The sequence below is a fragment of the Carcharhinus amblyrhynchos genome, chromosome 14 (genome assembly GCF_965287045.1).
Source record: "Carcharhinus amblyrhynchos chromosome 14, sCarAmb.v2.hapA, whole genome shotgun sequence".
Classification (NCBI taxonomy): Eukaryota; Metazoa; Chordata; class Chondrichthyes; order Carcharhiniformes; family Carcharhinidae; genus Carcharhinus; species Carcharhinus amblyrhynchos.
This window is the reverse complement of record NC_137337.1, coordinates 2965197-2992256: the sequence shown is the minus strand read 5'-3', so window position 1 is coordinate 2992256 and position 27060 is coordinate 2965197. Positions and strand designations below refer to the sequence as shown.

The window sequence follows — 27060 nt, the reverse complement described above, 5'->3', positions numbered from 1 at the left end:
TTATTCAATATATAAACCACCCTGAATCTCTAGGTTAGATTCCAGGCTGTAACTCACTCCCGGGTATCGGTTATTCTAAATATGAACCTCCCCGAACCCCTCGATTAGATTCCAGTCTGTAACTCACTCCTGGGTATCTGTTATTCTATATATAAACCACCCCGAACCCCTCGATTAGATTCCAGTCTGTAACTCACTCCTGGGTATCTGTTATTCTATATATAAACCTCCCCGAACCCCTCGATTAGATTCCAGTCTGTAACTCACTCCTGGGTATCTGTTATTCTATATATAAACCACCCTGAACTCCTCGATTAGATTCCAGTCTGTAACTCACTCCCGGGTATTTGTTATTCTACATATAAACCATCCCTGAACCCCTCAATTAGATTTCATTCTGTAACACACTCCCGGGTATCTGTTTTTCTATACATAAACCACCCACATTGCTCAATTTGTTTTCAGCTTGTAATTCAGTCTTGCAAACTGTTATTCTACACATAAATTGCACTGAACCCCTCAATAAGATTCCACTCTGTAGTTCACAGCTGGCTGTCTTTATTCAATTTATAAACCACCTAAATCCTTTGATTAGATTTTGGGCGATAACTCACTCCCTGCTATTTGACGTTTGATATATAAACCCATCGATTAAACTGCAGTTTGCAAATTCAATCCAACTCTGAGGTTTTGATAGTTCATATACAACTTGTATAATATCAATGACCTTTATTTGTTAGCAATCAGCAACAAATTGACATTCAATAAACCACAGAAATTACATGACGTTTATCCACTCTTTGGTGTCATCGCCTTTCAGTAATGGCTGATGCAGTCAAAAATCAAAATATGTCAAAAACAAAAATACTCCCAAGATACTAATGTACACCGAATAAAAGGTAGGAGTGCTCTGTATAATAGGTCCTGCTTTGCTCAGGTTGGTCTGGGAAGGGGCTGGGAAAGAGAGGAGAGGATTGTAACAACAAATTACCCTCTTGTGTCTCACTGGATAAAAGCAAACATTGCGAAAGTGATCCACAAAAAACAATAAAGATCCCACAATCTGAGCTTGGTCTACGTGGAGTCCGGCAATTTCTATTGATTAAAAGTGGGCTTGAATCCCAGCATTAGTGACAGGTTTAGACTCAGTTATGTTCACTGCAACATCAAACAGCCCGCTGCCACTCAATATCTCAGACTCTGCCCATTGTTTGCCAGGATAGTGTGTGTGTGTGTGTGTGTGTGTGTGTGTGTGTGTGTGTGTGTGTGTGTGTGTGCACGTGCGCGCGCGCGGGGTGGGTGGATCCACGTGTCACAGTGTTGTTAAAATGACTGGCAATAGATTTCACTGCATGCCGTTTTATGAGGCAAGTTTAGTTTATAGTCAGTGCTAGTTCAAGTCTGTTCTCCGGCACTCTTGCTCTGTCACACCGAGGATACTGAATAGCAGCCACACAAAGCTCACGCCACACTGGACTCAGCCTCTCCAAGGGGGATCATCACATCCTCTATCCAAGCAGCTGTTCATTCAACTCTTCATCTGTCCACAACATGCGACTGTCAACCAATTTTAATTAAACTTTTCATGTTACACAGACATATTCCTTTCACCCATTAAGATTACTGAACTGATAAACTATGAAGCAGGGAACTTGAAGAGAAAGGGTGTGTAATCTGTTTTAATCACAACAGCAAAAAAAAATCGATAAAGACAGGTTGAGTGCTGCTCAATTAATTTTTCTTGCATTTTGAATATTTCATTCCAAAATGATCGAGGAGTTTAATTAAACTGCTGTGTCTCTCACACACTACAGCGTTTAATCCTATTGTTGATGATTCCCTTGGCTCTTGGGCTATCATGGGCTTTAGCAGGGCACACACTACTCCCTCTCCGTTATTTACATTTCCTTTTCCTCCTCCCTATTCACGCAAGACCATCGGCTCAGACTGGAAGATGCTTGTTTCAGCTTTTAAACACTAAGTAGCAGCTGAAAATTATTCTGGGCCTTCACTGGCCCTTGTTCTTTTGCTCTGGCCCTCCCAGGAAATTCCAATGCTCTGATGGGAGTTGGGGGAAAACGGGATGTGTCTAATTATGATGCTACAGCCATCATGGTGTGGGATGATTTGATGAATTACCTCCATACCTCATTGTCACCTCGCTTGAACCCTCCACCGTCTTCAATTTGTTACCCTGCTTTTCAACATACAATCCTTAACGGGCAGAAACTTCTTCCAGCTGAATAATGGGAAAAGCCATTGCCTCTGGTCCCTGCCTTAATGTTTCATTCAGAAACATCTGAATCAAACGCTTTTTGAAATGCAGTCACTGCTGTTGTTGAGTAAAATGTAGTAGCAAAAATATACACAGCAAAATCGCCCAGTGGGATCAATAACCAGTTAGTCTGTTTCTGCTGCTGGTAATCGGACACAGAGAGAGCACCTTGTGTTTTTTTCAAATAATGACATGACTTGATCACCCATTCTGGACAGGGCTTCATTCAAAAGACAGCACTCCTGACAGTGCCATACTCTCCCTACATTGATGTTAGCCTAGATTGCACTTCTGCAATTGAGCTTAGCCCATAGTCAAAGCAGAAAAATGACCTATTCAAAAACTGTGACCCAGAGCAATAATGTTTAGTAGCTTATTCCCCTTCCTGAAGCCAATATCACTGGAGGTCAATCATGGGGCCTCCCACACTATTACTGTCCTGCAGTGACCCATCAACCCAATGCAGGACAGGTAGGAACGTTGCAACAAGTCTCAGGGGTCTAATGCTGGAGGTTACTTCTGTGAGTGAGTATTGGGTTAGGACAGGATTAGGACTAGCTGTGATGCTGTACATCCTCCAACATCATGAAGAACCATCACTTTGGGGATATGATAGAATGCTGCCTATATCCACAGCATTTTGTTCACTAACATTTCCTCATTAATATAAAGTTATCCCCTCACCATCTCCAGGAAAGAGCAAGTTGTGTGTACGAACCTCCTTTAGCGTATGTAGCATATGCTCCTCGATACCTTGGCCGTGTGATCTCCAGCTCTGTCTCAATTTCATCTTGGTAACTTGCTATTTCACCTGAAAAATACAAAACAGAATTCTTTTTCTTAAGACCCGTACTATAAACGCTAACCGTTTACTGACCAGCAATGAAGTTAAAACTCTTCAAAGCTGGAGGTGAGGGGGATTGGGGCAGAGGGGCATTGATGTTTGTGAAAGAAACAGAGAGAGACAGAGAGACAGAGGAAGGAATGTTCAATTACCTTCAAAATCCACCAACTTTTTGGAGAGTTCTTGCTCCAGCTGAAATGAAATAAAAATTACTTTTCACATATCAGCACCCTCTGCAAATAATTTATCCGACTCATGTACATATTCCAGGGCCATACAGAGGGACAATCACACACTGAATGTGTGGTCTTTACAATGAGATATAAAACCAGGGTCCATTCGCCTTCTCCACTAAATGGTCCCCTGACACTATGTCAAACAAGAGCAGCTGAGGTTTCCCCAAGACCTTCATCAATATTTATTCCTCAATCTCTGTCACCAGAACAGATTATCTGGTCATTTAGTTCACTGCAGTTTGTGGGAGCTTGCTAGACACAAGCCAGCCACCCGTATTGCTTACAACGGTGATTAAACTTCAATAGCACTTTATTGCCTCTGAAACGCTTTGGGATGTCCTGAGGAGGTGAATACTGTTCTCCATCAATGGCAATAAAATAGAAAGGCTCAAGAGCTTCAGGTTTTTGGGTGTCCAAATCACCAACAACCTGTCCTGGTTCCCCCATGCCAACACTATAGTTAAGAAAGCCCACCAACACCTCTACTTTCTCAGAAGACAAGGGAAATTTGGCATGTCAACTACGACTCTCAACAACTTTTACAGATGCACCATAGAAATCATTCTTTCTGGTTGTATCACAGCTGGTGTAGCTCCTGCTCTGACCAAGACCGCATGGTACTATAAAAGGTCCTGAATGTAGCCCAATCCATCACACAAACCAGCCTCCCATCCATTGACTCTGTCTACACTTCCCACTACCTCGGCAAAGCAGTTAGCATAATTAAACCCCACGCACCACAGACATTCTCTCTTCCATCTTCGTCCTTCGAGGAAAAGATACAAAAGTCTGAGTTCACATACCAACCAACTCAAGAACAGATTTTTCTCTGCTGCTGCCAGACTTTTGAATGAACTTAACTTGCATTAAGTTGATCTTTCTCGACACCCTAGCTATGACTGTAACACTACATTCTGTACTCTCTCGCTTCCTTCTGTACGAACAGTATGTTTTGTCTATATAGCATGCAAGAAACAACGCTTTTCACTGTATGTTAATACATGTGACAATAATAAATCAAATCAGATCAAATCAGAAATACAAATCCTTCTTTCTCCATCTTTCTACCAGTGAAGCCATCAGAAACCAGGTTGGGGGGAGAGAACCAGAGAACTTCTTGAAATGTTTTCACTTTCTCACCGTCATCCCTTGTCACATTTCCAGCTCAGCTATCTGTCTAGTTAGCAAATTTCACATGGTTATACCAGGCTATCTGCCATTGAGGGAACCGCAGCTTTTTCAATTAATCCAAAGATAAACCCTAAAGGATCTACTGGTAAACACAGTGCAGGCAAGATAAGTTCTACACAGGCTTTAGAACCAGGTTTGCCTACATGTATATTTAAAAAGATAATCATTTTCAATAGGATAGTTCCCTAGACAATTTTTCATTACTGATCTCCACTTTTATTGATCCAGAAGATAGGGAAGTGTTTCTGCACAGTGTGCATCTATTTCTGGTCCATTTGCTGATATTTTGTTTTTAAAGTAAAAAGCAAGATCTCCATGTTGGTGAAGCCCATGCAAGTATGATTTGAGTCTAAAACTGTTGACTGAACAGGAAATAGGAATAAATTCAATAGTAACGTTCAAAAAGAAAATTAAAGAAATTCTTGCTAAATGGAAAAGTTTGTTGGGTTATGGGAAAAAACAGAGGCAATGGATCTAACTGGGTATCAATTACATAAAGCCATTAGGTAAGGAGCTGACAGGGCGGCACGATGGCACAGTACTTAGCACTGCTGCCTCACAGTGCCAGGGACCCCAATTCAATTCTTGGGTCACTGTCTGTGTGGAGTTTGCACGTTCTCCCTGTGTCAGAGTGGGTTTCTTCCAGATACTCTGGCTTCCTCCCACAGTCCGAAAGATGTGCGGTTTAGGTGAATTGGCCATGCTAAATTGTTCCTTAGTACCAGGGGTATTAGCTAGGGTCAATGCATAGGGTTATGGAGATAGGGCCTGGATGACATTGTGGTTGGTGCTGACTTGATGGGCTGAATGGCCTTCTTCTGCACTGTTGGATTCTATGATTTGGCTGAGCTGTGGTAGACCTGTGATCAAACAGCTCTCTCAAAGGAAGGTGCTTGGGGCAATTTACTTAAGGAGGGTTGATTTCTGGGGAACTCTACCCCACCAAGAGCCACTATCTTCAGCAATCAGGTAAACAAAAGTGATAAGATTGGAGGAAGAACTAAGAATAAGTTTGTCAAAGACATCGATCTGATAATCTGCTACATATCCCTGGGTCTTCCAATTGTTTACAAGGTTACCTGTTGTAGTCTGATCTTCCGCTTGCCAGCTGTGAATGAAGGGGGGTCGCACTCTTCCTCCAAATCGATCTTCATAAACTCATCAATTGTTAACTGGCTAGTTGGTGTCTCTTCAAATTCGTTGAGCCTACAACACAAAACCGAAAGGCTTTAAATGTTCCACGACTACTTAAAGCACATCTAAAATATTTACTTAGCGAACACAAATATCTGAAGCCAAACAATCGCCTCCTCATTAGCTGAATTTAAGGTGAGTATCCTCCACTCAGTAAAGTGCCTCTTTGTTTGCGTCTCTCCACGAGGGCACAAGAGGTTAGTACTGAGATCTCAGCTGTGGAGGTTGGCTGTACAGGGCCCTGACTTGTCCTGGGCCTCTTTGACCCAAAACTGACATCGAGAAAACATCTAAACATTGATGTTGAGGCATTCAACTCAAACCAATGTGGATTTATGAAAAAGAATGCTAGACAATCAGAGGGAAAATTCATTAACTATCATTTATTATGTGGGCAGCACGGTAACACAGTGGTTAGCACTGCTGCCACACAACGCCAGGGACCCGGGTTCAATTCTGGCCTTGGGTCATTATGTTTGGAGTTTGCATGTTCTCCCTGTGTATGTGTGGGTTTTCTCTGGGTGCCCCAGTTTCTTTCAACAATCCAACATGTGCAGGTTAGGTGGATTGGCCATGTTAAATCCCTAGTGTCAGGGGGATTAGCTAGGGTAAATGACAGTTAGGGGAATAGGGCCTGAGTGGGATTGTGGTCGGTACAGGATCGATGGGTTGAATGGCCTCCTTCTGTACCTAAGGGATTTTATGATTCTACCCAAAGCCGCAAGCCATCAGCAGCTGCAATGTAAACCTGTTAAACTGCCAAGTCCCATCTCTGTGGGGATAGCAATAACTGCCTCATGTCCGTCAACAACTTGCTACACCAAACTCCCATCGAGAAGGGAAAAATTGAAGGCTATGAGGATATTAATGTTAATTATAGTTTGTTTTACAAGGCAAGCTTAAAGAATTTAGCACCTGTAATGTAAGAGATCACCAGGTTGTTGATGCAATAACCATACACAGACCAAACGTGAGGGGCTTGATGGAGTGAACAACCCCCTCTATAGATTACTGCTTCTCAGCTCACATTGGGACTGACTGTTTGAAATGGGGATAAATATGGATATAGGAAATAAAAAAGGAAACATTTGTTGGACTATGGGGAAAGAGCAGGAGCAAAGGAACGAACTGAAAAGCTCTTTCAAAAGGTGAGCAGAAGCAGGTGGTTTTCAGTGCTGATTGTGTGAATTTAGATAGTGTCCCATCGCTGGACACACAACAGTACTGATGTTAGGATTTCTTTCAACGAAGAACATAAACACAACTGCATCTGACACATGACGGAAATTGAAATAAAACTGGATAACCGCACACCACACACAGGACAGGCACTTCCAGCTGTGCTCATCCCAAAACCAGAAAATCCCACCCATGGACCAGTGCATGATCCGCCCCTGCCCGCTACGATTCCTGTGGTGGGTGGGATTGGAAATTCCCCCCACACTTTGATTCTTTGTAACATGCTGTAAATACATTTCTAGGCAATGCTTTTCTCTCAAGGTTAAATGGATTAAAAAATAGCTCAGCAAACACGAAAATCAGATTTGATGGACTAATGTCCTTTTTAACACTGTGCTTTCTGACATCTCCACATCCAGGCACGGTCCTGCGATCAGTCCCTCAGGAAATGTGCAGCAGAGATAGGCAGCAGCTCTGTTATAATGGTGCTTTTTCATGATTGTGCATCCTCAGTTGAAGATGAAGCATGGTGTATCAGTAGGGAAGGCTGAATCTAATCTCCTGATTGAGGATGTCCTCATCACCACGGTGACACAACTCTCAATGGTGTCCATTCCATTTCCTGCTTCTCACCCCTTTTCCCTCCCATTCAGACAATGATAGAGTTCCTGTCATCATTATCTTCAATCTCACCAGACTCCTCATTCACTGGATCTTCCTCTATCCTTTCTGCCACCACCAGTGTGAGGCTACCAAATGCATCTTCTCCTCCCCTCCCTGCATTCTGAAGGGACAATTCCTTAATCATCCCACACCTCCCATACAAGAACAGGAGATGCAAAAGCTGGCGATTATCTCTTTCCTTCCCGCCATCCAGGTGAAGCAGTCATTTACTCGTACTCCTTTCCAGCTAGTATACTGCATTCATTCCTCACTTTGGAGTCCCCACTACATTGGGAAGATCAAATGCTGATAGGATGATGGTTTTGCAGAGCACCTCTGTTCAGCCCATACGTGTGACCCCCTAAGCTTCTGATCACTTGTCATTCTAACAATCTGCCCCACCCTGACTGCTCTGTTTTCAACCTGCTCCACATCAACAAAAATAAAGACAAAATACTGCGGCTACTGCAGATGCTGGAATCTGAAACAAAAGCAGAAAATGCTGGAAAATCTCAGTAGGTCTGACATCTGTGTCCATCTGAAGAAGGGTCGTCCAGACTTGAAATGTTGGCTCTTTTCTCTCTCTCTCCACAGATGCTGTCAGACCTGCTGAGGTTTTCGAGCATTTTCTGTATTTTTTGTTGAGTTCAACAGAAGTTTAATCTCTTACGACCAGGCATTTTACAGCCTTTCAGACTCAAATTTAACAATTTCAGATTATAAATTTCTAATCTTTCTCACATCTGGATGGCAGCTGATGGTGATGATCCTGCTTTTCCCATTTACAATTCCCAAGGACACTTCTTTTGTTTCTTTATTTGTCCCATTACCACCTCTTTGTGCCTTGTCCCGTCACCAATTAGACATTCAACACTCCAACTATCCACTTCTTTTGTTATTTCCCCCTGCCCCATCTTTCCTTCCAGGCTTAAAATCTGCCACATCTCCAAGCACTCCCAGGGGTTTCCCTGCGCAGGTTCGTGCCCTGCTCACAGCGGTTATGATTATCAACATCTGCGCCAAGCACTCCCAATTCTGATCTGAAACATTAAATTCTGCTTTTCTCTCCACAGGTGCTGCCAGATCTACTGAGTATTTGCAACACCTTTTATTTTTACCAAAAGAGAAAATGCTGGAAAATCTCCAGCACTGCAGTATAATCTCCAGCACTGCAGCACAAGTATCTCCCACTTTCTACGTCTTTTAGCTTTGATAAAGGATCGTCTGGACTCGAAATGTCAGCTCTTTTCTCTCCTTACAGATGCTGCCAAACCTGCTGAGATTTTAAAACATTTTCTCTTTTGGTTTCAGATTCCAGCATCTGCAGTAATTTGCTTTTATCTTTAATTTTTATTTCAGATGTCCAGCATGTGCAGTATTTTATTCTTGAATTATCCCCTGGCCAATATTCAGCCCTCAACCCTTGTTGCCAATAAAAAGAAATGATCTGTTGATGACCACATTGCTGTCAGCGGGAGTTTGTTGTTCAGAAATTGGCTGCCATGTTCTCAATGTTACAACAGCGATTACACTTCGAAAGTAGATCACTGACTGTTAAAGTGGGATGTCCTGAGGCTGCAAAAAGAGCTGCAGAAATGCACAATAAAAGCAAAAAGCTGTGGATGCTGGAATCTGAAACAAAAGCATAAAATGCATAGCTGTCAGACCTGCTGAGATTTTCTAGCCTTTTCTGTTTTCGTTACAGAAATGTAAGATGGTCTTTTTCCATAAAGACCAAAAGTTCGATCAGAGATAGGTTTTGAGAAATGTCTTGTTTTAAAATGCTTCCATGAATGAGGACAGGCTTATGAATGGAGCTACATCTCCGGAGCCCCATACAGGACATTAACAGAAGGCACAGAGAGCAGTGAGAGAGACCCCTAAATCACAACACTGAGAGCTGAAATTTATTCCACATGATTTTAATGAGATCTCAACGGAATGCTTCTTTCAGTTAGTTTTTCCCCATGTTATCAGGAATATATAGGTGCGGCACGGTGGCACAGTGGTTAGCACTGCTGGCTCACAGCGCCAGGGACTGTGGTTCAATTCTGGCCTCTGGTCACTGTCTGTGTGGAGTTTGCACTTCCTCCCCGTGTCTGTGTGGGTTTCCTCCGGGTACTCCGGTTTTCTCCTACACTCCAAAGATGTGAGGGTTAGGTTGATTGGTCATGCTAAATTGACCCTAGTGTCAGGGGGATTAGCAAGGTAAATGAGGGTTATGGGACCAGGGCCTGGCTGAGATTTTGGTGGGTACAGACTCAACGGGCCAAATGGTTTCCCTCTGTACTGTACGGACTCTATGAATCTATATTCCTCCTCTCTATCTGCATTGCAAACTCTACCAAACAAAGCTGGAGGGATCTGACCTGTCAAATTGGATCATGGAGCCCCATAAAGTGTATAATGTTAGTTCAATCTCCATATTATCCTGAAAAGGAAACTCAAACAAATAAATATACAGAATAAAAATTCCTCTGTAGAAATTTTCCTTTTACATTCGACACTGTAAATGCTTGAAAATTGACATTTTAAAAACTTCTCAACTCCAATCTAAGATTTCTTTCTAACCCATCAGGACAAATGTGCATTTTTATTAAGAAAAAGCTTATTGCAGGCTTCAGTTCCGTGCTAACACACACTGCTCAGATTCAGGCATCAGTCCAGGATTAAGGCTTTCATCCAGTGCAGTGCTGCACTGTCAGAGGTGCCATCTTTCACATGAGACTTCATCTCCTCGATTGAGTGAACATAAAAGTACTCAGTGAGGAGCAGTAAGCTCTCCCTCTCTTTCTGAACCAACATTGATCCCTCAGCCAAGACTACTAAGAACAACTATAAACGTACATTACTTAAGTGGGGAAGGAAAACCATTCCATTCAGTATAGTAACAGTGATAGGAAAGTTACTAGAATCTGTCAGAGACAGTGACTGTCACAAGTAACAGCTGATCAGAGGGAGTAGGTATGAATTCGCGAAGGGTAGATTAAATTGTAAATATCCTTCTAAGGAGATCACGAAGGGAAAGTCAATGGATGTTAACTATATGGATCTCCAGAAGATATCTGATAAGATTGCCTGTAAGGAATTATAAACAGGATGAAATTGCACAGGTTTGAAGGAAAACTTGTGACATGGATTGGAAATACGGAGGCAGGAAAGATACTCTGATTGACAGGATGGGGTAAGTGTACTCAGCAGGGAAATTTTCTTGAGGTCTCAGCTTTTCATCATTTACATTAATGACTTGGTTGAAAGAATAGGGAGTTTGTATAAGTTTGTAGATAACACTAAGTTAAGAAGGTATAGTAATTTGTGTAGGTGAGAACAGAAGTTACAAAGCAACATAGAGTAAGGGAGTAGGTAAAATTACCATACGTAGTCCAGGATTGAGGTCCCTCTCCCAAAGAAATGACTAAATGTAGGAAGATTGCAATCTAATTTACACTGGCTTATCTCCTTTATGTCCCACCCCCACCCTTCCTGCCACTTTCAGACCCCACTCCCTTGTCAATGCCACTGCCCCCCCAGCAGTGTCCATCTGGCAGGCCAGGGTACCAGTTGGCACTACCAGGCTGGCACTATCCAGCCATGTCCCCAGCCATCCTCCGTTTCTTCTCCCCTCCCACCCCAGCGAGGGAATTACGCCCAGGCAAAATGGCTAGGAGGATCAAAACAAGATTTTGGCCAAGCGCTGAATGCACTAGATTTCTCACCCGTGATTCTGAGTCCGCGCTGTCCCAATGCAATCAGCATCAGGGGCGCTGCAGTTGGAAAATCACGGTCTATGTATCAAAATAAAAAGTGATTATGATGTTATCAGATTGTTATGCAAACTGAGCAAATTCATTAATGTCCTTTAGGAATGGGAATCTGCATGTTTATCCAGTCTGGTTTCCCTGTGATTGCCTCAAATAAAAATGCTCAACAGTCTGACAGCATCTGCGGAATGGGAAACAGAGTTAATGCTTCGACTCTTACAGAGTTGACTTGACTGCCTTCTAAATTATATAATACCAGAAGACAGCAGCCGATATTAGAACAAGTCATTATCATCTCAGAGCAACTGAGAATAAGTAAATGGCAGCATTGCCAGAGATTCTACAGGTCCAGAATGAGCAAACAGAAGCTAGATTGTCTCAAGAAAGAAGGATTCACACCTTAGCAGGAGGTCAAAGAAATGGGGAATGATAACATAATGATTATACTACTGGGTGAGTAATACGGAGGTCTGGACTAGCATTCCAGAGATACAGTTCAAACCCCACCACAGCAGCTGAGCAATTTAAATTCAATTAATTAAATAAATTTGAAATTATAAAGATGGCACTGCCAACTGTGATCCATGGACCCACTGCTTGTCAAAAACCCACTGGTTCACTAATGACTTTTAGGGAAAGGAATGTAACATTCTTACCCAGACTGGTCAGTATGTGACTCTGAACTACAGCAATGTGATTGACCCTCTGAAATTGCCTAGTAATACCTTCAGCTCTACCAAACTATTGATGCTTGCCATGTTTCAACAAGGCAGCTCATCATCATTTTCTCAAGTGCAATTAGGATGGGAAACAAATGCTAACCTTGCCAGTGATGCCCTCATTCTACAAACAAATTTAAAAAAGAAAAGGAGCCAGGGTAAATTCCTCTCCTCCAAACGCTTCTGAGGTTTCAAAATATTCAGTCTTTAGATGAGATGTTAAGCTGGGTCTGCCCACTCACAGTAACAGAAAAGATCCCTGAGTGTAAAGTCAAAGAAGGGCAGGGAAGGGCTTTCCAATAGCCTGACTCCCATCAATTAGCATTGATAAACACAGATTATCAAGGCAACAAAAATAGAAAATGCTGGAAAGTCTCAGCAGGTTTGACGGCATCTGTGGAGAAAGAATAGAGCCAACATTTCGAGTCAGGATGACCCTTTGTCAGAACTGTTTGTGGGAGCTTGCTGTGTTCAAATTGCCTGCTGTGTTTCCTACATTACGTGGAGGTGCCGGCGTTGGACTGGGGTAAACACAGTAAGAAGTCTCACAACACCAGGTTAAAGTCCAAAAAGTTTATTTGATAGTAAACTCACAAGCTTTCGGAAGCGCTGTTCCTTCGTCAGGCGAGTGGAAAGTTCTGATCAGAGTTCTGATATGCCCTTCTCTGATCAGAACTTTCCACACACCTGACGAAGGAACAGTGTTTCCGAAAGCTTGTGGGTTTACTATCAAATAAACTGGTTGGACTTTAACCTGGTGTTGTGAGGCTTCTTACTGTGTTTCCTACATTACAACTTTGAAAAGATCTTCATTGGCAGTGAGGCACATTGGGAGAGAAGAGCCTCCAAGTGACACCCGTGGTTGGTTCTGGTCATTGCTGACTTACCTGTGCACAGTAGGTCTGGACTGTTGTTAGAAAAGGCTGCTCACCCCAACAGTAACAGTTCCCTCCTGATCTAACATAGCTTAGGCTGAAGGCTCAATATTACATGGCAGGTGATTGAAGCCTTTATAATAGTCAGTGATTATATGCTGAGATGCAAAGGGGCAGTGCATTTATGTAGCACCTTTCACAACCTTGGGACCTCCTAAGGTTTTTGAAATGAAGCAGAGTTTTGCTCAATATGTAGCCTGCATTTATCCCACAATCGGTCATCAGTTTGTCTGTATGGTCTAATATTCTTGACTAAACTCACACAGGAGCCTTTCCCTTTAGGGGAAGTATCACTGGAACAGCATCCCAGCTAGAGTCAGCACCTTCAAGAGGTTAGGACACAACGAGGGAAAATAAACACATAATAAATTGAATATGAAAAGGCAATGCATTATACAGTTGGAAGCAAAGCTTCCGATCGAACACAAACTCTTCTGGCCCCGTATTTCTGACAGCTTTTTAACCAGCTGCACTTTTCCATGGGGACCTATTAAAAAAGCATTTGCCAGCATGCTTCATAGCCCCTCCTCCCAACATACATGGGAAAGGAAAGAGATTTCCTATTAACCACTGGAGGCTACTTCAAAAAAGCATCGACTGGTGTCAAAAAGAACGTTTAAGAATTGCCCTAAAGGAAAACACATCTGTTCAACACCAGGGTGAGCACTCTCATCTTACAGGGAGATCCAGATACAGGAAGCCCCGAATGCTGAACTAACATCTCTCTGGCTTCAGACACAATACATACTCATCACAAAGAAAGACAGCATTTCTATGATGCTGTTCAAAACTTCATGATGTCCAATGTGCTTTACAGATCACGATGTATTCTTTGAAGTGTAGCCACTGTTATACTGTAGGAATCCCGGCAGCTTGTATCTTGCAAGCTCCCACAGTAAACAAATATAATTAAATATCATTGACCTGAACCGCTAACTCCATTTTTCTCTCTTCTGTTGCTGTCAGATCCAGTGAGCATTTCCAGCATGTTCTGTTTTTATTTAAACGACCAAACTGTCTTGTTTGACCAAGGGGTGGAATGCTAGCCAAGGCACCTGGGACAACTCCCCAGTTCACCATCTTTTAAAGCATGTCAAAAACCTCTTCAACGTGCCAGTGTTGTAAAAGGCGCTATATAAATGCAAGCCCCTCTCTTCATGTCTCATTGATAACACAAATTTTATACACACAGGCTTCATTCTCCTACCTGTGTGATATGTAACCTACACCCTGAGCAGTAGATCAGCAGATAATTGTTGGTGTTACCATCTCGTGCAAAGTCCAGAATCATGCCATTTTGAATCACTTCGCAACTGATAGAAAAAATGCACTAAAACAAAAATGTTTTATTCATTCTTGGGAGGTGAACATCGCTGACCAGCCAGCATTTATTACCCATTGTTAATTGCCCTTTGAATAGGTGAGCTTCCTTCTTGAACCACTGCAGTCTATGTGGCATAGGCATATCATGATGTGGAGATGCCAGCGTTGGACTGGGGTAAACACAGTAAGAAGTCTCACAACACCAGGTTAAAGTCCAAGCAGTTTATTTGATAGCAAACCCAGAAGCTTTTGGAAACGGTGTTCCTTCGTCAGGTGCGTGTCGAAGGAACACCGTTTCCGAAAGCTTGTGGGATTACTATCAAATAAACTCATTGGACTTAAACCTGGTGTTGTGAGACTTTTTACTGCATAGATATATCCACACCGCTGTTCGGAAAGGAATGCCCGGATTTTGAGGCAATGAAGGAACAGTGATATATATCCAAGTCAGGATGATGTATGGCTTGGAGGGGAACTTGCAGGTGATGGCGTTCCCATGTATCATCTGCCCTTGCCCTTCCAAATGGTGCATGGGTTTGGAAGGTGTTGTCAAAGCCTTGGAGAGTTCCATCAGTTTGCTAATGATTGAAGCAGACTGATGGAGTGGCAATTGGCTGGGTTGAATTTGTCCTGCTTTTTGTGTGCATGACATACTTGGGCAATTTTTCACGTTGCCAGGTAGATATCAGAGATATAGCTATAGTGGGACAGCTTGGCGAGGGGCACGGTAAATTCTGGAGCATAAGGCTTCAGAAGTATTGCTGGATTATTGTCAGGGCCCACTGCCTTTGCAGCATCCAGCCACTTTAGCCGTTTCTCAGTATCAAGTGGAGTGAATCAAATTGGCTGAAATGCACCAAAAGAACAATTGAACAGAAGTAACAAAAACTGCTGTTGTCTGGTTTACAATTTGAAACTTTCTGGCTGGTTCCCTTGAAAAGCAGAGCAACTCTTCAAATTCAGATATGACTTCTGTTGGAGTAAAGCTTCAAAATCTCCTCACCGTCACACATCACACCCAATATGAGCTTTGACAGTGATTGGCACCAGGTTATTTGACATGAATGCATCACATTCCAGCTTGATCCCTCCCTGACCCTGCCACAGATACACACTACCATGAGCAATCACTGCTTAATGATCAGGATCAGTTATCCCCCCCACGGAACCAAGTGTCACTGAGTTCAACTGCAATACTCTCACTGCTCCTCTGGCTGAGATCAGCTCACACGTCACAGACTGAGGTTAAGCTGACCTTCCCAATCTGTCTGGCTCACAGCCACACTGGCTAACGGCACCACTTTCATTAGAAAAACAATCTCTGCAACATTTCTGACAAATTATTAACAGTACAGGTGGACAACAGCATCTACGCTCACACAGCTCAGCTGAGACGGTTGAGATAAACAGGCCACACCTAATTACCAATAATGTGTACCAGCCTTGTATATAATGGTGCATGTGACTAAGAGGGTGTGTACGAGACAGATTCTCTTATAGCATGAGTGTTAAACAGTTTCCGTGCACGCAGTTGGACATTTTGGGAGGGCAGAACTAGCCTCGATTGTGATGCCCCCAGTGATTGCACAACCTGTCCAGGTTTAGAAATGAAGAACGGGTGAAGGGGCAGAGATGCAGTGGCTGACTAGGACCAAAATAAGCAGATGAGAAACGCATCAAGCATTAAAATTCACCTTTTCCTGAGAGTTGACTCACAGACTTTGACCACGCGAATCACCTCTTTCACTGTCCGTCTGAAATCGTGCATCCTGGCAGCAACCAAGAGAGCTGGAAAACACAACATCAAAACTCACTCCTCAAAGACTGGAGGAAAAACCTCATGTAGATAGACAGGCAGAGGCGCAGGCACCTGAGAAACACAAGGAGACCTTCAAATGAATGGAAATGAGGTTTTCTTCAAAAAAAGGGAGCAGGTGGCAGAAAACTAGAAACCAAATTGAGTTAGTCTTACTCCAAACAGTGGGAAGGCCCAGCCCTGGGTATAAATGCCTGTCAAACATACCGCTTGATACTCGCATGTTTATCTGGTATTATTTCCCTGCAATGTCTATTCATCCTGAGAGAGAGAGAGAGGGCATTTGGCTGTCAGGCATTTAGCTGTCTGGCAGGGAATGAGCTCAATCTGAAGAGAATTGCCCATCGTTGGGAAGTGATGGACCATTTTCAGGTTCCTAGAGGAAGGCCAGCTCTCTGTTGTGGTAACAGGGACAACATTAGATACGGTCTAAGTTGCAATTTATGGACAGAAACTAGAATCTTGATGTCTCAGGCACACAAAGTTTTGATATGTCAACATGGTGCTGAATATCTTAAATGATTTGAACAGCATTTAAAATATCGAAGCAACCACACAAAAATATACTCCATTAGTTTATCCTGTTTCAGTCTCTGGGTCGAAGTACAGAACTCTCACTTTCCTCACCCCATTCAGAATTAGCTCTGCCTCTACATCAAAGTATCACCATGAACAGGAGCTGAATAGTAAACTATGGCTCAAGCTAACACTCGATTGCCTCACAACTCCAAACACTGTGAGGCCAATGGCAAAGCTTTCTTCAACTTTCCTCCCTCTTCCCCCAGTTGTGCTGACTCCAGCTGGGATACTGTTCAACAGGTGCCTGTGCCGCCTTCCAATATCCCCTCCAAGCAGCCAATCTTCCTCTGAGAGTGTTGCTGGGCAATTTCACAGCTGGGATGATCAACTATACCCACCTTATCCAGGACTCACACATGCACCTCCAGTCAGAAAGTGAGAATGATAAGGAGCAGTATCCTGGGATGGTCTTTCTCATCTCTAAAGAAAGAGGGGCTGTTGGCAGCTAGCTTGGTACAGCCCAGGGATGGAGTCTGTTGCCTTGAGGCCTGTCTTATGTTGTGGCTGTGTACCAGAGGTGGGGAAAGCATAGAATCCTGGGGACCAGGTCTCTCAGCCATTACAGAACCTGCAGGGTGGATACTGCAAACCAACTGCCCTCTCTTCAGAATGCCTCACTTTGTTCCAAACCATTTAATCATCCGTCCCCTAATCGTGCATGTATGATAAGCACGGGAAAACTGACACGTACACATCCATACTGCGGATGCCAAGCAGATTCTGGGCAATCACCACGACAGGCAGCCATCCAGGCAGTGCTGCTTCCCCACTCAGTTTCTGGACAAGAGCCACAACAATAACCTGCAAATAAGCAGTGCCATGCCTGTGTGGATTCTGGAGCTTCCCCCACATATTTACAATTCGGAAAAGGGGCTTGACGGACAGCAGCGATTCACACTGAATTTCAGTGCCTGCAGACTGGCCACACTTGTGGTGAAGGAAGCACTGTACTAGCATGGGTTCACTGTAATAGAATATCCTCTGGCCATGTCTCTACTCCTCTCTCCCAGTCACCACCCTATGCATCTATGAACTGGTGCCATTTTAAGAATCAAAAGCAACTCTGGTCTTGAAGAGCAGACTAAATGGAAAAAATGCCCACCTGGACTGAGGACTGATTCAATGCCTACAATCCTGACTTGCTATATTATGAAAGCAGGCTATATGAGAGAACCAGCACTTACCCAGGCAGAGAGGCGCAAGAGTCTTAATCACTTGAACTATTCTGCAGGCAAAGCAAATTCCCTGACGTTGATGTCACAATAATGAAGAATAACTCTACCTCCTGACTCCCTGGGCATTTTGGACGGGTTGGGAAGGTGCGAGGGGGAAATGTGCCCTGTTTCTGCCAATTCCATCAGCACTGATCAGGAATTCACCACTTTGTCGACTGCAATCTTTAATCAATGTTTTGGGGAGTGAGTGTAGAGAACCCCAGATTGTTGGTAACAAATATCTCTCCAAGGTTTTAAGGTTTAAAGTTGATTTATTAGTCACAAGTAGGCTTACATTAACACTGCAATGAAGTTACAGTGAAAATCCCCCAGTCGCTGCACTCTGGCACCTGTTCAGGTACACTGAGGGACAATTTATCACGGCCAATGCACCTAAACAGTACGTCTTTCAGATATGGGAGGAAACCGGAGCACCTGGAGGAAACCCACACAGACATGGGGAGAACGTGCAGACTCCACACAAACAGTGACCCAAGTCGGGAATCGAACCCAGGTCCCTGGTGCTGTGAGGCAGCAGAATTAACCACTGTGCCACCGTGCCTAGACTTTCCATTATGATCATCTGCTCAAGGGCATTACCGAGAGAATTTAGACTTTCTTTTTCATATCCTTAATAGCTTCTAGAATTTTTTAAAGAAGTGAGTTTTGCGCTTTAGGGGAAGAGTGCAAAACCAGTGCCAAGTAAAGAGTGCAGCTCCCTCCACTGCTCCAACAATATACCTCAGCCCCTATTGTGTAGTAATTGTTATTCCCTGCACTAATCTCTCTGGAGGATGAGATTGCCAGGTTGTGCCAGCTTTGTGAATTTCTCAAGCGTATTACTCATCAGAGAAAACCATAGGCCCAGAAGGAGAGCTGGTATTCAGTCTGCCAATCCCAGAGGTGAATTATAAAACGGCTACATCAACCAGGCACCTTCCCTTTAACCCTTCCTTCTTAAAGGTAAGAGAGATAGATCCATTACATAGAGAATACACAATGCAGAAATCGTCAAACATGCTTGTTTTGGAGATAATGCTCTCCATCAGCTTCTTCCCACTCTCCTTGATCTAATTCTGTCAGCATAACCTTCTATTCTTTATTGTGTGCTAATCTATCCTTCCCTAAAATTGATCTACTTTGTCGTAACTACTTCTTGCAGTAATGAGTTCACATTTTCACCACTTCCTGCTTTCTCCTGAAATCTCTTTTGAATTTATTGGTGACCATATCATATTTCTGGCACCTGATTTTGGACTCAACACAAGTCTATCCTAGCAAACCATTTGAAAGGCCCCTTAGACTTCTATTTTCCAGAGAAAACAATTCTAGCTTATTCATTCTTAGTTATAACCTCTCAGCATTCTTGTAATTAGTGTTTTCACCTCTCCCAATAGCTCCATATCCTTTGTGGAATGCACAGAAAGCAGGGTCCTCCAACTGGGTTCAATACAAGCTTAACCCTATATCTTTGTCTTGCCAGTCAGATTGTGCAATGGGAGTTGCTATAAATTTGGAGAGGGAAGAAGGCAAGGGTGAGAGCAGAGGCAAGGACACACTGGGCCACAGGGAGAGGACGAGGATGAGTTACCTGCTCCACAAAGTCCAGATGGCCTCCGGCCGGTGTGCATCCAGTCCCGCTTCATCCTCTGTAACAAACGGAGCGCCGTCATAGAAACCTCATGATTCTTATCCCCAAACTCTAACATATGTGCAAACCTTGGTATATATAAACATGGATCTGTGGGAAAAGGAAGAAAATGTTACAATGGGGAGGGAAAGGAAAGAACAGGAATAGAACTCTGCTCCAATGAGGGTCAGATACCTGTAGCAGGAAGAGTCAAATCTCCCCTGGACTGCCATCTAAAAGACAGGATTTAAAATCAACCCACAGTTCTCCATACCCCTGTGGAGGTCTCCAGGAGTTACCTGGTTCTGTCCACCTGTTATCAACACCTCATTTCTGCTGCTATATATTAATACAAAAATTAAAAACATTTCCTCCAAAAATAGCTCTGTTATCTTTTCAGTGGCAGATATTTTAAATATCTTTTTCTAGAAGGTCTCCAAGCGTGTCAGTTTCTGTGGATCACCCACACAAAGTTTGACTCTGCCCACTCATTTAACGCCAATCCAAAAATGAATGCACACTGCACCGACCAATTTAAATCCTGCCACTCCTAGAACAGCCCACATTGTCAGCACTGGCTCTGTGGGTAACTCTTGTGCCTCTGAATCAATACTTCACTGGCTGAAAAACACCGTAGAATATCCCCAGGTCATGACAGATCTGATAGAAACTGGAGATCTTGCTCACTTTAACCCCACCACCATAAAGATTCTCTAACCATTTCCATTGGTCACATCACAGTTTGTTCTTTATCTCAAAACAACCTTTGTTTAGTCACAAGTGATATCCTGTGCAAGTAAACAATGGTAAATGGTCTCTTCTTGTCCTTTTGTCTGGCTGCTCTGCAGCCACCTGGACTCAATACTGAGTTCAACAATTCTCAATCTCCAGTTAGTTTTGTGCCCTTTTTTGCTGCTTTGTTCCTTTCTCTCATTTCTTCCCTTGTTTCACATTCAGGTGCCTGTTATCCAGCTAGTCACACCTCATCTAGACACATCTTTTGTTTGTACACTTTTCCCATTATCTCTCACTTTGAGCTTGCATTAAGAAACCTTTTGTCGTTTAATCTCTCCTGTCACAGATACTCCTGCTCCCACTTCACTTGCTCAAACCTATTACATTTCTAACGCTTCCCAATTCTGATTCATTAAAACATTAACTTTGTTTCTGCAGATGCTGCCTGACTTGCTGAATATTTCCAGTGTTTTGTTCTCATTGCATCTTTGTACTTCTCAACCTGCCTGCAGCATTTCACATGGTGCGACCACACCATCCTCCTCCAGACCTCTCCAATGCCCCCCAGCTGGGTGTGACTGCTCTCTCCTGGTTCCATGCTTATTTATCTCATTGTAGTTAGACATTTCCTTGCAAAGGCTTCTCTTCCTGCTCCTGTCAGCCCAAGCCTTGAGCACAGACTGCTTCAACATCTGACAAATCACAGATGGAGCTGAAATGCCACAAACAGCGGGGCAAAGCCCCATTTCTGATGTAACAGTGAAGAATGGATCAAGCGTGTGAAGATGGCTGGGCCTAGGACATTACCCAAAGAATACCTGGAACAAAGTCTGGGAGCAGAAGACAAGCCCCGCCCCCCCACCAACTCCTGGAGGTGCGACTCCAGTCATTGGAGAGTTTATTTCCGCAGGTCTGCTCTCCAGTTTTGCTAGGGCTCTTGTGCTACCACAACATTATGGGCAGTCACCCTCAGCTCTCCTTCGCAATTCAGCTTGTGTCCATGTTTGAAACAAGGCTGCAATAGGGTCTGGAGCTGAGTGGTCCTGGCAGAACTCAAGCAAGGTGAGCAAATGCCGCGAGATTGCATTGTCAGTGACCCTCCCATCTTCATTTCTGTGTAGATGACGGGGAAGAGGCTGAAAGGGCACTGATTGGTCAGGTTGGATTTTTCCTCCTTTACATTTCTAGTTCTTCAAAGTACAAGGAATGCAGTGCATTGTCCCTTTGCTCACAACTACAATAGGGTAGATATTTAATTGGGAATGTCACAATCCATTACAACATTCATCAAAAATTCTGACATGAGAAAACTGCAATAGTGTGTAACGGGAAGAAGCAACATAAAGAGTAACTCACTGATGTAAGATTGGGTGATATTGTACGAGTTTAACAGAAGATGTAATTGTTATCTCTCCATATGGTTCTCCTTTTCCATCTTATTTTTGGGAGGGGGTGGAATGTTAACATTCCTTTTGGATTAATGAGCTTTTCCTCTGAATATCTTGTGCTCAGTATGACCGCCTTCCCATAATGACCCATCACATGATTTGGTATCAGCATACTATTCAGCCATGGGAATGGGGTGTTATGCCAACACCAGTACTGTCTCCACCCAGCAGCCACACAAATACACTCTGCAACTGTCACACTCTGGAGGGAAAACCCTCCAGTGAGTTTGCCTCATCCTAAGCCAAAGGTGTTGAGGTCAGTGGTAAGGGGATTGTAGATGAGGAATGCATGCAAATGCCCAGCACGTCTTCACCAAGAGGAAGGAACAGGATAAGTGTGGAGAACAATTTCATTCAGAACCTTCCTGATACAGTTACAAAAGAAGATTATAAGAATAACTTTGGCACCAGCTGCTTTTACACCAAATTGTGTCTGTGACAGAAATCATTGTGCAAGGAATCAGACAAAGGAAGAGAGTGAGAAGCATGCCAGTGAACACACTTAAGAGGGAAGAGAAAGCACCAGCTGAACCGTATACCAATTTAGGACCTAATGTTTTTCCTATTGCTAATCAATGCATCATCACTGGCCTATTAAAACAAGCACAGGAGCGGATGAGTTTGGATAGCTAATTTTTTTGCCTCTGCAATGCAGATTCTGAGCTATGTGCTGGATTCTAAGCATCATCTCTCACACAACACTGTTGCAGTGTCAAACTGCATTTTAATAAAACCGCTAAAGGGTACACAAACAGTAAATACTGGTAGCGGCAGTGGGAGAAGGAAGAGTTGAGATGGTGAATAATGATGCTTTAAGCTTCTAAAATAGGTCTGAAAATCCAAATGATTCCACAAGACAGCATGCCATTTTTAAAGAGCAAAGTAAAAAAGGTCATCAAACCTGAAACATTGGGGGCGAATCTCCCAAAAGTGCTGAATTGGTGGGAAAACTGTTCTAGATTACAACTATTTTCTCAGTTCAATTTCTCACCTGAATCGCCCCACTCTGTGCACTGCAGAGATCCCAATCATCAATCTCATTATAAATCCAGGGGGTCGGGCCCTATTCACACTGGAGTTTGACAGTTTCGGAACTCTGCGCACACGCCCAGTGATCCTGATCTGTCAGGCTCTCCATTTGTTGGCAGGACCCACCAACCCCACTGATTGCCCCTAGGCCCTGCCCCCTTTACAATGCCCAATGTCTGACGGGCAGTGTCAAGGTGCCCCCTGGGCATGAGCATTTTGCCCCTTGGACAGTGCCGGGGGCACAGGCTGGCACTGCCAGGATGCTCAATCACCGGCCAGCCCGGGGCCCCTGCAGTGCTGCCCCTCCAGCACCCCCTCACAACACCATGGGCCAGCCCTGACCAACTCCCCCCCCAACTCCGGAGAGCCCCGGTGTCCAGCCCACCCCTCCCCAGCAGTGGCGATTCTCCCCCCAGCTCCGCACCCCCATCTGCTGACTCCCCTGGGTCAGACCTCTCTCAAGCCCACCCCAATCGCTGCCCTCCCTCCATCCCAGACCGATCGCCATGCACAGCAGGACCCCCAACCCCACCGATTGCCCCTAGGCCCTGCCCACGATAGGCCCTGCCCCCTTTACAATGCCCAATGCCTGATGGGCAGTGCCAAGGTGCCCCCTGGGCACGGGCATTTTGCCCCTTGGACAGTGCCAGGGGGCACAGGCTGGCACTGCCAGGATGCCCATGCTCAGGGGGCACCACCCCTCTGCCATTCGACCCCCTGGAGGGCCGCGATTGCCCCACTTTCATTCTAGCAGGATCTCCCGAATGTAGGGAGCGACTAATCCCTGCCAGAGTGAAGTACTCCTGGTGGGCTGGGAGATTCAATCGGGATCGGTAAGTTCCCGATAATTACATTTAAAATACATTTAAAACATATTAAAAAAAGATTCAAATGACTTCCCTATCTTCCTGCCAGTTTCCAGCGCGGTCTGGATCCGACTGTTTGCCGGCGCTGGGAGATGTGTTCCCGGTGCGTGTGCAAATCGCAGACAAGGCCGGCGACACACATCTCCCATCCTGACCTGCCAGGAAAGTTACGGGTCGGGATGGGAGAATCACCCCCGTTAGCTCAGTTTCTCTATTCACCGATACTGTCAGACATACAACTTATAGCTTATCTTTCTCTCTCTGACCCCTAATCCTGCCTCTAAAAGCACTGAACACCAGCTGGGTACTGCTGTACAGTGGGAAACAGCCCACCATACATCATTCAGGTGGCTGTTCTTACCAGGCATGTCCAAAGAGCAATGGCCAACAGGCTATTTGACCATGAGAGGCATTGCAATCAAAAGGGATCCTGATCCTTTTCGCATCTAACAAACATACATGTTCACGTTTAAATATAGTATTAAACAGGCAATTGAAGCTGGATTCTCAGGTTGGCACAGTTTAGTCATGCAGAGATTGCAATTGTGCCAATTGGACCATTCAGTTTCAACTAAAATATATTGAAAGTCAATTATGTCAACAATTGGAGAGGTGACCATTTGATCGTGGTTTCAAATTATTGGCAAACAGCCAGAGAATAGCACATCGTCAAGAATGGTAATATTAACTGGCTTCTGTGATTTTTTAATGGAAAGCCCCACAGTTAATTCCCCCGTATCCCACAGTTTGCTCATGGGAGCAGGCAGTATGTCTCAGTTCAAGCCTGGTCCACACGGAGTTATCTGGCTGCAGTCAGCTGGTGGCAGGGGTTCTTCAGTAAGGATCGGGCTACTGATTCTGATACTGAGTGGTAGCAAAGAACCATTCCCGGTCTTGGGCACGTAACCAAGTTAACATTGTTGTGCAGCAATGAGGGATTGTTGGAAATCACATTAAACTGGGGCCCTGCGTGTCTATGAGTGTAGATGTTAAAGATTGAACAGCAGTGTTCAAAGAGCAGCACAGTGTTTCCTGAGGTCCTAGCCAACTTCATTCAATCAACAGCACTTCTAAAGTAACAGAAACAGAAAAATGCTGAAAAATCTCAGCAGGTCTGACAGCATCTGTGGAGAGAGAATAGACATGATGTGGAGACGCCGGCGTTGGACTGAGGTAAACACAGTAAGAAGTCTCACAACACCAGGTTAAAGTCCAACAGGTTTATTTGGTAGCAAAAGCCACTAGCTTTTGAAGCACTGCCCCTTCATCAGGTGAGTGGGAGTTCTATTCACAAACAGGATATACAAAGACACAAATTCAATTTACAAAATAATGGTTGGAATGCGAGTCTTTACAGATAATCAAGTCTTAAAGGTACAGACAACTGAGTGGTGAAAGCATTGAGTACAGGTTAACGAGATGTGTCTTGTCTCCAGACAGGGCAGTTAGTGAGATTCTGCAAGCCCAGGCAAGTCGTGGGGGTTACAGATAGTGCGACACGAACCCAAGATCCTGGTTGAGGCCATTCTCATGTATGTAGAACTTGGCTATCAGTCTCTGCTCAGTGACTCTGTAATGTCGTGTGTCGTGAAGGCCGCCTTGGAGAACACGGTTTGTGAATAGAAGTCCCACTCACCTGATGAAGGGGCAGCGCTCCAAAAGCTAGTAGTTTTTGCTACCAAATAAACCTGTTGGACTTTAATCTGGTGTTGTGAGACCTCTTACTGAAACAGAATAGAGCCAACATTTCGAGTCTGGATGACCCTTTGTCAGAGCTGAACAATATTTCAAATATAACCCCTTGGTTGTGAATTGTTCAGCACATCCTGAGAATAATCAGGGGCTATATAAATATCAGTTTGTTTTTCCAGCTATGTTTTTTATGGAAAATGCAAGCAACCGCAAAGTAAAAGTACTGGAATCCTTTATAACAATTCTAGCTCTTTCATCCATGATTGCAATGGGGTATGGAGCTGAATGTCCCAGGCAGAGCCCAAGCTGAGCACTGACGAGCAGGTTATTGCTGAGTAAGTGCTGCTTGATAGCATTGTCAATATACCTCACAGCACCTTGCTGATAATTAGAAATGGGAGGATGGCTCAGTTGCTTTTTCTGGGCAGACATACCTGGGCAATTTTCCACATTGCCAGGTTGATGCCACTGCTGTAGCTGTACTGAAACAGCTTGCCTAGGAGTGCGGCCAGTTCTGGAGCACAAGTGTTCAGTACTACTGCCAGGATGTTGTCAGGACCCACAGTCTTTGCTATTTCCAATACTTTCAGCCATTTTTGATATCACATTGAGTGAATAGAACGGACGCTTCCTCTTGTGGGACATTCTAGGATGAGAGGTCATAGTTTTAGGATAAGGGGCAGCAAATTTAAAACAGAGTTGAGGAAAAACTACTTCTCCCAAAGCGTTGTGAATCTGTGGAATTCACTCCATCAAAGAGCAGTGGATGCTGGGTCAGCGAATAGATTTGAGGAGGAGTTAGACAGATTTTTAATTGGTAATGGGTCTAAGGGTTAAAGGGAGAGGACAGGAAAATGAGGATGAGGAGCATATCAGACATGATTGAATGGCAGAGCAGACCTGATGGGCCAAATGGCCCAATTCTGCTCTCATATCTTATGAACTTATGAATCAAATTATCCAAAAGCTGGGATCTGTGGTTTTGAGGATCTCAGACACAGGTCACATTGGATCATCCTTTCAGTACAGGTACACTGTCTCAAATCCAGCTTTCTGCAAAGTGCCCACCCCATGCAGACATGAAGATCCTGCTAGACAAAATACACACCACTACGAATAGCCTTGAATGAAGCATCTGGAGGCCTTGTTCATCATGGCCGGGTACTTCAAACAGGCCAGGCTCAACAGCTACCAACACGTCTCCTGTTCCACCAGAGGCCCAAACATCCTAGCCCACTGTTACACAAATATCAATCATACCTACCACTGTATCGCCCACCCACAAGGCTGTGCTCCTGCTCCTGGCTTACAAGTGAAAACTGAAGTGGGAGAATCCACCAAAGAGAGTCGTGCAATGTTGGTCTGAGGAATCAGATGATCTCCTACGGGCCTGCTTAGAGTCAGTGGGCTGGTCAGTATTTAAAAACCCTGCGGCCAGCCTGAAAGAGTAACGCCACTACAATAACTGACCTCATTAGTAAGCGTGTAGAAGACTGTGTGCGAAAGAAGGAAATCCTTGTGTTCACCAACCATGGATGAACAGGGATATCCACTGCTTGCTGAAGTCCAAGTCTGAGGCATTCACATCAGATAATCCTGACCTATACAAGAAAGCCAGATACGATCCCATCAAAGATGCCAAAAGCTAGAGTCCCAGGCTAGCCACACTGACCCCTGCCGACTATGGCAAGATCTGCAAGACAGAACAGGCTACAAGATGAAGGCATGTAA

At 44.1% G+C, this 27060-nt stretch overlaps 1 protein-coding gene across 1 annotated transcript in view; it reads right to left on the bottom strand.

The window, feature by feature from the left end:
- Positions 1 to 27060, bottom strand: part of brf1b (BRF1 general transcription factor IIIB subunit b) — a 350927-nt gene that overhangs the window by 130093 nt on the left and 193774 nt on the right. Inside the window, exons 6-10 of the mRNA XM_080202172.1 lie at positions 19521 to 19670; positions 16015 to 16108; positions 5626 to 5752; positions 3272 to 3311; positions 2994 to 3086 (exon numbers count right to left, since the gene is read on the bottom strand). Coding sequence (XP_080058298.1) covers positions 2994 to 3086; positions 3272 to 3311; positions 5626 to 5752; positions 16015 to 16108; positions 19521 to 19670 — 504 coding nt within the window. The remainder of the gene's footprint in view (positions 1 to 2993; positions 3087 to 3271; positions 3312 to 5625; positions 5753 to 16014; positions 16109 to 19520; positions 19671 to 27060) is intronic.